Source organism: Hylobates moloch, unplaced genomic scaffold (assembly GCF_009828535.3).
Source record: "Hylobates moloch isolate HMO894 unplaced genomic scaffold, HMol_V3 SCAFFOLD_15, whole genome shotgun sequence".
NCBI classification, from domain to species: Eukaryota; Metazoa; Chordata; class Mammalia; order Primates; family Hylobatidae; genus Hylobates; species Hylobates moloch.
In genome coordinates this window covers 78,006,634-78,019,155 of record NW_026652290.1, presented here as the reverse complement: position 1 = coordinate 78,019,155, position 12,522 = coordinate 78,006,634, and the positions used below count along the sequence as shown (strand labels likewise).

The 12,522-nt window shown below is 51.2% G+C and overlaps 1 protein-coding gene across 5 annotated transcripts in view; it reads left to right on the top strand.

Annotated features, from left to right (window-relative positions):
• TTC7A (tetratricopeptide repeat domain 7A) overlaps window positions 1-12,522 on the top strand; it is a 159,799-nt gene that overhangs the window by 58,902 nt on the left and 88,375 nt on the right. For all 5 annotated transcript variants that reach the window (XM_058428372.1, XM_058428371.1, XM_032176893.2 and 2 more), the window contains exons 4-5: window positions 1,089-1,219; window positions 5,216-5,331. In XM_058428372.1, coding sequence (XP_058284355.1) covers window positions 1,089-1,219; window positions 5,216-5,331 — 247 coding nt within the window. The remainder of the gene's footprint in view (window positions 1-1,088; window positions 1,220-5,215; window positions 5,332-12,522) is intronic.

Below are 12,522 nucleotides of genomic sequence, written 5' to 3'. Positions count from 1 at the left end.
CAATGGGTGAAAGGGAGGTTTCCCCAAAACAAGAACGTTTTGCCAGATGCTGAGCAATCCCCTTAACATTCCTATCCTGGAGTCCAGTAGCCAGGAGCAGCTGGCGCTCCCAGGCAGCCCCCGCCTTGCCTGGTAGTGAAACCAGGCTGATAGGCTCAGTCGTCCAAAGTGTGCCGCAGTCCTCATAGGGGCCACCAAAATTGTAACTGAAATGCAGTTCAGTCACTCGCCACTTGCAGAGTCCAATTAACAAGAGCGAGGTCTGGAATAAAGAAAGTGACTTTATTCCAAAGCTTAGCTTAGGGGAAAAGATACAGGCTCCTGCCTTTAAAGATAACCACTTCAATTCCTGGGCAAAAAGCAGGGGCTTTTAAAGAGGGACTTGGCATGAACGCCATGCAGAGGAGGGAGCGAGCAAGTGCGCAGGGTCTGCATGACTTGCCTTGGTGCCTTACCTGCCAGGTGGTCGAGCTGGCGCCATCGCGGGCAGAGCTAGGCTGTAAAGTGAGCATTGCTTCAAGATACTCTCCGGTTGGGAGAGAGTTCCCTCTCAGTCACACTTTAGGATGTAAATTGACTGTTGTCTCTAGAGGCAGTCTCCTGGTGGGAAAGTTCTGGATCTGGAGCTTCTAAGTCAGCACATGGATAAGCTTGCTGTGTAGGGAGTGTCTGGTGAAGGGAAGGTAAAGGTTATTGCATTTCTAAAGAGCTAAGTAGGAAATGGGGAACTAGGGAAAAGGAGGAAAGAGGAAAGAAAAAAAATAAAATTTTTTTAAAAACCTCATTCTCTTTCGCTTAGAAAAATGGGGATACTGAGTTACAGAGGAGGGGTCAGGAGTGGCTTCCCCGGGGAGTTGGGCTGGGATGATGCAGTGTGATTCCCCACGTGCTGTCCCATCGCTTACTCCCAGCCACTGCTAACACCACCGTCGCTTCAGCTTCCTCCCTCCCCTCCGCAGACCTCCGCCTCCTCCTGGCTGCACCAGAGTGTGTGCCCCCTCGGATAAGCCCACCCTGGGCCCATGGGGAGGGCCTGGAGTCAGGGGGCCCGAGCAGGGCAGGTCTGAGGCACCCTCTTCCTCCTGCAGGCCTCTCTCTGGAACGCCTACCCAACTCTATCGCCTCCCGCTTCCGCCTGACGGAGAGGGAGGAGGAAGTGATCACCTGTTTTGAGAGGGCCTCCTGGATCGCTCAGGTGTTCCTGCAGGAATTGGAGAAGGTGAGCTGGAAATAACACGATGGTAGGGGCTGCTCTCTATTGAGCACCTATGTCTATGGATCCCACTAAACCCATAGGTCACCTATGTGCTAATTAGAAGAAGTCACCTTCTCTGTCCCCCAAAGACACTCTACTTCATAGTTGGAAAACTCATTATAGTATACTGATTCCACTAGAATGAGACTCTTTACTGGAAAATAGTTTGATAAATGAGTCCATGCCATCTGCTAGGATGTTTAATAGATGAGCTTTAGGAGATTGAATCATTTGCTCACCATTCTTTCCCTGGCAGGGGTGGAGTCTGCCTGGGTCTTGCAGCTGGACATCCTTCCCTGCTGTTGGTGTCCCAGAAGCTCCTCCCTGGATCCTGTGAGGAAGCAGGATCTTGGGACTCCTTCTCCGAGCCTTTCAGAGGCTGGTAAAAGAGCTGGTCAGCAGGGCTCTGGCAGTTTTCAGATCCCCCTCCCTCCCCACTCCCTATGGTGGGTCTGGGTTAACTGTCTGCAGGGTATCAAGTACAGGTGGTAGCAGTGTTTACGATAAGTATCCCAGCCCTTCCCCTTCTGGAAGGCTCTGGTTTATTTTTATGGTTTTTTTTTACTTTTATTTTTAATTTTTATGTATTTTATTTATTTATTATTTTTTAGATCGAGTCTTGCTCTGTTACCCAGGCTGGAGTTCAGTGGCATGATCTCAGCTCACTGCAACCTCCGCCTTCTGGGTTCAAGCGATTCTTCTGCCTCAGCCTCTCGAGTAGCTGGGACTACAGGCGCCTGCCACCATGCCCTTCTAATTTTTGTATTTTTAGTAGAGACAGGGTTTCACCATGTTGGCCAGGCTGGTTTTGAACTCCTGACCTCAGGTGATCCACCTGCGTCAGCCTCCCAAAATGCTGGGATTACAGGCCCGCCCCCAGCCTCCATTTTATTCTTTTTCCCTCCACATCTTAATACTATGCCATGAGGGGCCCTTGGTTCAATGCTAAGGGAACAGGCAACTATATTCAACAGAGATCCTGCTAGCCCTTCTTGGGTGCCTGCTTTTGTGTCAGACACAACTCCAAGCACTTTACATTCATTCTACAATTTAACCCTCACACTGACTGGATGAAATAGGCCCTGTTGTCATTCCCATTTTACAAGTAAGAAAACAAATTCGAAGAGGAGTTAGCCTGCCAGAGTTTACCTCATTAATAAGTGGTGCTGGCAGGATTTGAACCCAGGGAGTGTGGCTGTGAATACTCACGGGGAAGATATTGGGGGTGATGCTTAGGTATTCTGTGGAATAGATAATTTAACATGTTAGATGGAAGGTTCTAGAGCAGTATAGATTAGGATTGGTGCCCTGAAGGAGGAGGTGGTCATGGGCCGAGAGACTTAGAGCCCAGGAGACACTTGCACCTCACCTGCCTTGGCAGATGCCAGAATGTCAGTCCAGTACCTGTTTTTGTGATGGGCCATTTTGGAAGAGTCCACCCCAGGCCAGGTCATTTCCCCTAGAGCAAGATTCTCAACCTCAATGCTGTTGACATTTGGGGCTGGAGAATTCTTTGTTGTTGGTGAGGGCGGGGGCTGCCATGTATATTATAGGATGTTTAGCAGCATCCCTGGCCTCTCCCCACTATGCCAGTAGCACTATCCCCCTCGTTGTGACAACCAAAAATGTCTTCAGTTACTGGCAACTGTCCCCTGAGGGCAAAGTCACCCCTCTGCTGACAGCCACTGCTCTAGAAGATGTCTGCTTGATTGGACTTCAGGAGGAAAGGAGAAATGACCGATGGGCTCAGCAAATATGGACTTGAGTGCCTGTTCTCTGGCAGAGGCCACTTAGAGACTCAGCATGGTTGAGTTGACCTCCACCAAGGGGGAATGGGTCACTGCTAGACAGTAGTAGTGTTTTAGGAGCTTTTCATATTTGCATTGCATGTGGTTGGGAGGAAACTTTCATGGAAAAGATAAAGTCGCCGGGCGTGGTGGCTCACGCTTGTAATCCCAGCACTTTGGGAGGCCGAGGCGGGCGGATCACAAGGTCAGGAGATCGAGACCACGGTGAAACCCCGTCTCTACTAAAAATACAAAAAAATTAGCCGGGCGTGGTGGTGGGCGCCTGTAGTCCCAGCTACTCGGAGAGGCTGAGGCAGGAGAATGGCGTGAACCCGGGAGGCGGAGCTTGCAGTGAGCCGAGACTGCGCCGCTGCACTCCAGCCTGGGCAACAGAGCGAGACCTCCGTCTCAAAAAAAAAAAAAAAAAAAAAAAAAAGATAAAGTCTGCTGCTCAGCTGGAAGCCTAGGCTTTGGACTTTCAAAAGGGGATTAAGGCGATGAGCTATAATGCCAGGCACTGTACTGTCCCTGTCAAAGGTCTGACGATGATGTCCAGGGCTGGAATCAGTGCCTGGTAGCAGTGGGCAGACAAACGGGGCCCTATAGTTGTTATCTTAAGTTGAGGGAGGGCAGGCCATAGAATTTTGTTCATCCTCAGAAATACTGTATGTCCTTCCTAAGACCCAGTCCTGACCTCTGAGGAACTAAGACCTTCTCTTAAATCTCCTTTGAATTCTGAAAGAGGAGGTGGATGCCTCATTGATTTTTTTCCCCCTCAGATTAGACAAAGGAAATGGTATACAGAAGGCAGGCCCATCTGGTTGGGCTGGAGGACCCTGTTAGAGCCGAGGCTTTTAAGCGACAGCTCAGTTAATGAGGTAATTGTTCCTCAGCTTTTCCTGGAACCAGGGGGTCTCAATTCTCTGGATGTTCTGACGTTCCATGCTTGTTTGAGAGGGACAGTACAGTGCCTGGCATATAGCAGACACTCAGATGTTTGTGGAATGAATTAACTGATATATAGTAGAAATAGCCTGGAATCCATACCTGGCTAGGCTTGAGTTTGAGGTCCAGACTGACACCAGCTTTGTGACCTTAGGCATTAAATTATTATTGATGGACTGATTGGGACAGAGTCTCACTCTTTTGCCCAGGCTGGTCTGGAACTCCCAGCCTCAAGCAATTCTCTTGCCTCGGCCTCCCAAAGTGCTGGGATTATAAACATGAGCCACCACGTCTGTAATTGATACTTTTGACCTTAGACATTTTCTGAGCCTCAGTTTCCTCATCTATAAAATGCAAACAAAACCAGCCCTGTAGGACCGTTGTGAGGCATAAATAAGATTTGGGCTTGTGTGGCGATTTTGTAAGAGTTTCATTTCCCCTTCTCTTTTCTTAACTGGAGGTGGGGCGTGGACAGTAGTGAGACTCAGGAGACACCGCTCCCGCCCTGTGGGAGTGAAGTCTGGTGGGAGCTGAGGTTTGCATACGCAGAACAGGGAAGCAGTGCTGCGTGAAGCGGTCTCTCTACCATGTGCTCAGGCAGTGAGTGCTGTCTGGTTGAAGAGTGAGTGCTCAGCATGGCTCTGGACAGACAGGGAAGTCCTCCTGCAGTAGAGGGTAAGAGTGGAGAGGGGAACCTGACTGCCTGGCTGTGCCACCACTTGCAACCTTGGTGGCCTTGGGGCAGGAAGAGACCCTCTCTGTTCTCACCTGTGAAATGGAAATGATGACAGTTCCTACCTAATAGAGCTGCTCTAAGGACTAAATGAGCTAATGAATTTAAAGCTCTGTGATTGTTGAATGAATGTTAGGGGCTTAGTGCGGTGGTTCATGCCTGTAATCCCACCACTTTGGGAGGCTGAGGTGGGAGGACTGCTTAAGCCCAGGAGTTTGAGATCAGCCTGGGCAACATAGTAAGACCCTGTTTCTTTAAAAAAAAAAAAAAAAAAAAAAAGACACAGGGCTTGTGGGCTTCTAACAGTTGAATGGGGAGAGAATGCTTTAGACGTATTTTGAGTTAAAGCCAGTTAGATCGAGCCTGGTCTGAGAATTGCAACAATGTGCCCTGAACAGCTGGAACTGGGATGGTGATGAGGCCACCTCCTCTTGCTGAGTGACCCTCTGCCTCAGAACTTTGAGACAATGGCTCTCTCTCTGTTCCCCTTCCCAGACCACAAATAACAGCACCTCGAGGCATCTGAAAGGCTGTCACCTGGTTGACTATGAGCTCACCTACTTCCTGGAAGCCGCCCTCCAGAGCGCCTATGTGAAAAACCTGAAGAAGGGGTAGGTCACCGGTAATTGAGTGAGTGGGAGAACGATTCCCCTGGGCTGAGGCTTTTGACGTGGCCTTAAGGCTGCTCTCCCTCTTCTCTGGCCTGTGCACACATGCTCTCCCAAGAGGATCAGTGGGGACTGGCTTGTGTCACATCTTGTCAGACAGGAGTGTGCAGAGGCGTTCTCAGTGGGAAGGGCCACGCTTCAGGAAGCCACGGAAGCAATAAAGCCTGTGTGTGCTCGGGAGAGACTGCCAAGAAGAGAAACAGGAGTGGGCATTTCAAGAGGGGAGGGCGGAGGGCACCTGGGAGGTGATGTTGAAAAAGCAAAGGACAGTGAGCTGGCCAGTGGGACTGGTTTTGTCCTCTGTCGTCGTGGTGTCAATGAAGTTATTTGGTTCCTCTGAGCCTCACGTTCCCCAAAAACCCAATGGGAAGGCAGATTCCTGTTCATTCCGGCTTTTAAGGAGTGGTGAGGGACAAGAGAAAGTATGGTAGAAGTAAAGTTCTGGCATCACGCTGGGACTGTTGCTGTCCCTGCTGACGAGGCAGCAGAAATGCTTGTTTTCCTGTGGGTTGTCTCGAGGTCCCTCGGAATACTGGCCTGAGACCTAAGAACCATAGTGCCTGGAATGCCTTCTGAAGGCTTTTGCTCCTGGGTGAAGCAAGACCTGCCTTGTTGAATAGTCGAGGGGGTGGCTGGTGTTAGGCCAGGAGTGGTTGTTTCATGGGGTGTGTTGGGTGGTGGCAGGGGAGGGAGAAGCTACAAGATGAGGAGTGCGTATGGGCGGCAAGCGTCGCTCTGAGGCTATTCCGTAACTGGTCCTGTGTGCTGGCAACATCTCCACCAGTCTGGGGACTCCCAGGTGAGAGCTGGGGTTTCCTGCCTGTCTCTGCAGCTGAGGCTTTGGGCCCCTTCCTCTGCATCATTACAACCTTGCACAGACACAATGGGCTGGGGCTGGAGGACATCACTGACGAGAGGAGCGGACCCATAGGTGCCAAGTGCAGCCGTCCCCTGTGCGTGGTCACACCCTGCCCCATCAGCCTCCCATGGCCATGGGTCAGGCCCAGTAGGTGTGACCGCCTCCTCACACACAAGGAAACCAAGGTCAGGGTCACACAGCTTTCTTGTCACTGACTGCCTGGAGTTCTCTGAGGCCCGTGTGCCATTTTTAGTGTGATTTATTTTGTTACATTTCACTTTATTCATTCTTTTCATTACATGCTTTTGAATACATGATTGTTGCATATGGTACTTGTTTAGTAGGGTAAAGCAAACTTACTGTTTTCTTCTACCCTATACCCTCTCTTTTTTTTTTTTTTTTTTTAAAGACAGATCTTGCTCTGACATCTAGACTGGAGTGCAATGGTGTGATCATGGCTCACTGCAACTCCCGCCTTCTGGGCTCAGGTGATCCTCCCACCTCAGCCTCCTGAGTAGCTGGGACAACAGGCATGCACCATCACACCTGGCTAATTTTTTGTATTTTTTGTAGAGAGGGAGTTGCACTTTGTTGCCCAGGCTGGTCTCAAACTCTTGGACTCAAGTGATCCTCCCGCCTCAGCCTTCTGAAGTGCTGGGATTACAGGCGTGAGCCACTGTGCCTGGCCCTACTTTATACTCAATACAACACAGGTCATTTCTGTGACCAAATGTGGGTTTTTTTCTGCGACTCACAACCAATTCTCTGACACCAGCTGGGTTCCAACAATTAAATTCACCTCTGATGCTAACCGTCAGGCTTGATCTGGGCCCTGGCTGGGGCAGGGGAAATGGAAGGAGTCTGGGAGGGGCACAGAGGCTCAGTCCCATGAAAGACTGCCTTCCATGGCAGACACCAGTCACAAGTAGCAGGTCCCCAGGTTACCAACAACTTCTGTCTAAATTGGCTACAAATCAGGTTCCCACGACCTCTTCTCAGATCCATAAGTTGCCAGAGCAGCTCATGGAACCCAGGAGAGCAGTTTGCTTGCTAGATGACTGGGGTACAGTACCACATAAAATGGCACAGCCTAGCCAGGTGGAAGAGGCGCATAGGGCTAGATATATGGAAGGCAGGCGGAGCATCCAGGGCCTCTCTGGGTGCACCACTGCCACGTGTCCGGCAACCTGGAAGCTCTCCAAGCCCATGCTTTTGGGCTTTTATGGCTGCTACATTATGTAGGCATGATGTATTAAATCATTGGCCACTGGTGATCAGCTCAACCTTTAGCCCCTCTCTGGCCTTTGACAAAAAATTTGCTGATCCCCCCTCCCCCCGCCGACTTTAAATAATTACTTTAAACATTTTCATACATGTCTTTCGTGTTTTTCTATATGTAGATGCACAAATGTATTTTTTTTATAACAACCACAACAAAATAGTATCCTAGAGGACACACTGCTTGTAGCTTGCTCTTTCCACCCAGGCTTGGCTGTGAGCCTCTTTCCTTCCTGCTTATCTCCCTTCCCTACAAAGTTGCTCGATGTGGGGGTCAAGGAGGAGGTGGGCCAAACCCACTCCTGCAGGTGGGCTCAGAGCTATGTGGGGCTGGGCACATAGTGGACTGTGGCAGGTCAGGCTTGATCTGGGCCTTGGTGGGGGCAGGGGAAATGAGAGGAGTCTGGGAGGGGCAGAAAGGGTGGGATGAGGCTGAGGATTGTAGGACAGCAGGAATCTGCAGGAGAGGGTCCGTGGCCAAATAAGTTTGGGAAACAATGGATTGAAGACCTCTGAGACTCTCTAGAACCGGAGCCTGAGGTGGGTCATGAATCTTCAGGAGGAGGCAAAGGCCCGTGAAGCTGCTGACTGTTCGATGTGGTGCCCTTGGATGGAGTGGGTCTCCAGGTGCTCTGGGACTGCCAGGGGAGCATTCTGACCAAAGCACACGGTTCTGGCCCAGGCAGCTTTTCCATCTAGCAGGTATCCCTGCCCAATGGAGCTGCTTATCAATAACATTGAGCTTGAGTTCTCAACTGCCTGGAAGAGAAGGAGGTGGAGTTTTTTGTCCAGAATGTGGAACAGGCTGTGGTGAGGTCACTTCCAGGAGGCAGTGGCTGTGATGACTGCAGCAGGCAGGTGGACCTGGGCCTTGGGGAGGCAGTCCTGCCCCAGCAGGACCCTTGGCCCAGGGGAGTCCTGTGCCCTCTTCCTTCTCTTCACCCTGCCCTTGCTGTTGTGGGGACAGGCACGCACGAGTCTCTTGTCTTCCAAATGGAAAGAATAGGGTGGAAGGAGCTGGGAACAGTGGCTCACATCTGTAATCCCAGCACTTTGGGAGGCTGAGGTGGGAGGATCGCTTGAGGCCAGCCTGGGCAACATAGGGAGACTTTGTCTCTACAAAAAATAAACAAAATTGGCCAGGCTTAGTGGCATGCACCTGTAGTCTCAGCTACTTGGAAGGCTGAGGTGGGAGGATCATCTGAGCCCGGGAGGCAGAGGTTTCCGTGAGCTGTGATTGTGCGACTGCACTACAGCCTGAGCAGCAGAGTGAGACCCTCTGTCAAAAAAAAAAAAAAAAAAAAAAATGAATAGGTTGGAAGGGCCTCTACTGGGAAACAGGCTGCCTCCCCTTCTCTCCTCATGCCTGGCAGACAGGAGAGTGAGAACCACAGCTGTGGAGTCAGCACACCTGGGAGTGAATCCCAGCGCTTATGACAAGCCTGTGTGTGCGTGGGCAAGTCCCTTAAGCTCTCTGAACCTCTGCTTTCCTTACCTGTAAGGTGGTGGTAAGGACCATGCCTGCCTTCTTATAGCGTTGTTGTGGGGATCAAATTATATGTGAACACCCACCCACCCATCCACCAGGGTGCCTGATAGATCACAACTGCCTAGAATTCATGCCTATAATTCCACAGCTTTAGGGGGCTGAGGCAGGAGGATTGCTGGAGTCCACAAGTTTGAAACCAGCCTGGAAAACATAGTGAGACCGTCTCTACAAAAAAAAATATTTTTAAGTAGCTGGACATTGTGGTGTGCACCTGTGGTCCTAGCTGCTCGGGAGGCTGAGGTAGGAAGGTTGCTTGAGCCCAGGAGATTGAGGCTGCAGTGAGCCATGATCCCACCACTGCACTCCAGCCTGGGCCAACAGAGCAAGACCCTCTCTCAAAAAAAATAAATAAATAAAAATAGAAATAAAGGAAAAGAAAAGGAAAATCAAAGCCAGTATTATCATTTGTTTTATTATTTTTGTGTAGTCCACAGCTGGACAGGCTTGCTGGCCCAAATATGAGCCACCTTTTGTTTTCTTTCTGTAATTTCTCAAGTGGTAGGCCAGGGAGGTGGTGGTGTCACTGTTTGGAATATGTGGATGTGGAGGCTGGGAGAGCCGAGGCAGTTCACCCGCAAGGGTAGGGCCCGCCATGGAGTCCTGGGCTCCTTGGACCACCTGTGCCAGAAATGAGGCTAAGGACGGCCCAGGGGCACTGAGAAGCACAGCTGCCTCACTCCACCTCCACCACCTGCTTTTTTGATCCTTTTTCGGTTGCTGAGCTTTGGTTTCAGAGAAACGGTGGCCTGGAGTTCTGGTTCCTGTTTTCATGGCCCAGGAGTTGAAGCTGGAGACCACCACTCCCCCACGGCTGCCGCTTGGAGCCCCCTTGTCTCCCTCTGCCAGTTGTTAGCTCCCAGTGATGAGTCTGGGGGACCTGAAGAGAGGCCGTCCTCAGCTCTGCCTGCAGAGATTTGGGAGGAGCAGGGGTCACCACTCTAACTCCTCAGTGACTTATGAAGCCTGGAGCGGACCTGGGGCGGTTGTGTGTGTAAGGCAGGGGTGGCCTGCCGCCAGTTTTTTCGTAAATAAACTTCTGTTAGAACACTGCCATGCCCCTTCATTTATATATAATCTCACCACAGACTAGAATAGCTGCATTTGGGACCTTATGGGAAAGTCTGTAAAATTTGCTGTCTTTATTTGCCCTTTAGAGAAAACAGTTTGCTGACCCCTGCACTACAGAGGTTAAGGAGTCCTCCCTCCCTCCCAAGGACCTGCATAGGCACGAAGACCAGAGGGGCTGTTCTTATCTATGAAAGCTTCCTGGAGTGGATTTCGTGGGGAGGGGACAGTTCTAATTTCAATATTCTGTCTCCTTCATTCATCCATTTCAGAGATATTTCTTAGGATAATGCATGCCACTTAGGAAGTGCTAAATTCACACCAGGCACTTGCATGTCTGTTAGTCCTCCCAGTATTCCCTGAGGGAAGCGCCACAGTTAGCATCCCTGCTTCACAGATGGGAAATCGAGGCACGGGGAACAAAAGTGACTTGTCCGTGGGAGAGCCAGGATTCTGTGCACAGGGCCCGGCTGACTTTCTTAGCTGGCGGTCTTATCTGATAGGCTACACTGCCCACAGCAGCAATCCTGTTACTGAGCTGAGCCCCTGGGGATGCTCACGCCCTGCAGGTGCTGTGTCCCAGCTTCTGGTGTGAAAACTTTGGTGGGTGCCCTCACCATCTGGAGGAAGTAAGGGTGAGGCCTTGGGGTTGGAGGCCGCTCTGTGGCCCTGAACAGGCTCCCCCTCTCCCCCTCTAGTTGGCTTTCTCCCCTCTAAGATGGGGGCCTCTGTTTGTCCATGTCCCAGAGGGTGTGAGGGTCCAGTGAGAGGGAGGGAATGCAAAACACCTGGAGTATTTTCACAGCTGTTAACTTCCTCTCCATTGAGAGCCCCCCCACAGCCACCTCTAGGGGCTGCCTGCTCCCCTTCCCCACAACTGAATTTTCTGCAGGTATGACTTTAACGTGAACATCACGGACAGTCAGGAGGGAAAGAGGGAGAGAGACCAGCGGCAGTCATGCTTCTGATGGGGGCCTGGCTGGACCATGTGCTTGGTGTACAGTGCTGTGGGAAGGCCAGGTGACCCCATTCACTAGTGAGGGAGGCTTGGAAAGGTTGAGTCACTTGCCCGAGCTCACCCACTGGGATTCCAGCTTCGGGCCTGAGCGGCCTGGAAACTCATGCCATTTTCAAATTTTGGGGCATGGAAGGACAGCCTGTGCAGCCCGTGGGTGTGTGGGAGAAGCCAGGGCCTGGTGACGGCTGGGAGCATAGAGCTGATCCACAGTGCGCTGACTCCCACCCCTCTGGGACCCTGAATCACCATTCTCAAAGAATGTCTCCTTGCAGGCGGTCCCACCCTCCCTAGAGCCTGCTTCCCCCTGTCTGCACTCTGTGCTGAGGCCACGCATGAGGGTTGTGGGTCAGTGGGTATGCAATACAGCAGTGGGTGGAGGTGTTGACTGACCATCACCCCCCAGAAAGCCCAAGTGCTTTCAGTCACTTTCTGTTCCTGTAGCTCCACCCCCTCCCTTCCTCTTCTTTCTTCCTGAGGCACACGTTTTGGTCCTTACAGCCAGGATCCTGGCTCTACCCTGCCCCAACCTCACCACCCTGAAGAGGGGTAGAAATTGAGTCATCATTTCTTTTCAAGGAAACAGCACAAACCTTTGAAAGTCTTGGCCTATAAGTAGCAGTCCCAGGACACGTGGCAGTTACTCAGCCCCTCTGTCTGTTTCCTGTGGCCCATCCAGCCCAGAGGAGCTGGAGTTGCAGCCTGTGTGGCTGGACTGTAAATAATTTCTGTGCACTTTTCCTCATAATTGTGGCTAATATTTGTTGAATACTTAATACTTACTTCATGCCAGGCAGAATGCAAATGCCTTTCTGTATAATCCTATGAAGCAAGAACTAATACAATCCCCATTTTACTGAAGAAAGGAGAGGTTAAGTAACTTGCCCAAAGTCAGAGCTCACAGGTGTAGACCCCATGAGCCTGGTGCCGAAGCTGGGTCTGTCCAGCCCATGGCACCACGCCCAGCACACCGCCTGCCCATGGCATGTCTACATTCGTGAGCCTGTGTAATACCACATTGTCCCTTGGTCACAGTGATATCCTTGTAGGTGAATCGTCAGTTTCAGTATTTTTTTTTTTTTGAGACGGAGTTTTCACTCTTGTCGCCCAGGCTGGAGTGCAATGGCGTGATCTGGGCTCACCGCAACCTCTGCCTCCTAGGTTCAAGTGATTCTCCTGCCTCAGCCTCCCAAGTAACTGGGATTACAGGCATGCGCCTCCATGCCCGGGTAATTTTGTATTTTTAGTAGAGACGGGGTTTCTCCATGTTGGTCAGGCTGGTCTCGAACTCCTGACCTCAGGTGATCCGCCCACCTCGGCCTCCCAAAGTGCTAGGATTACAGGCGTGAGCCACCGCGCTGGGCCAGT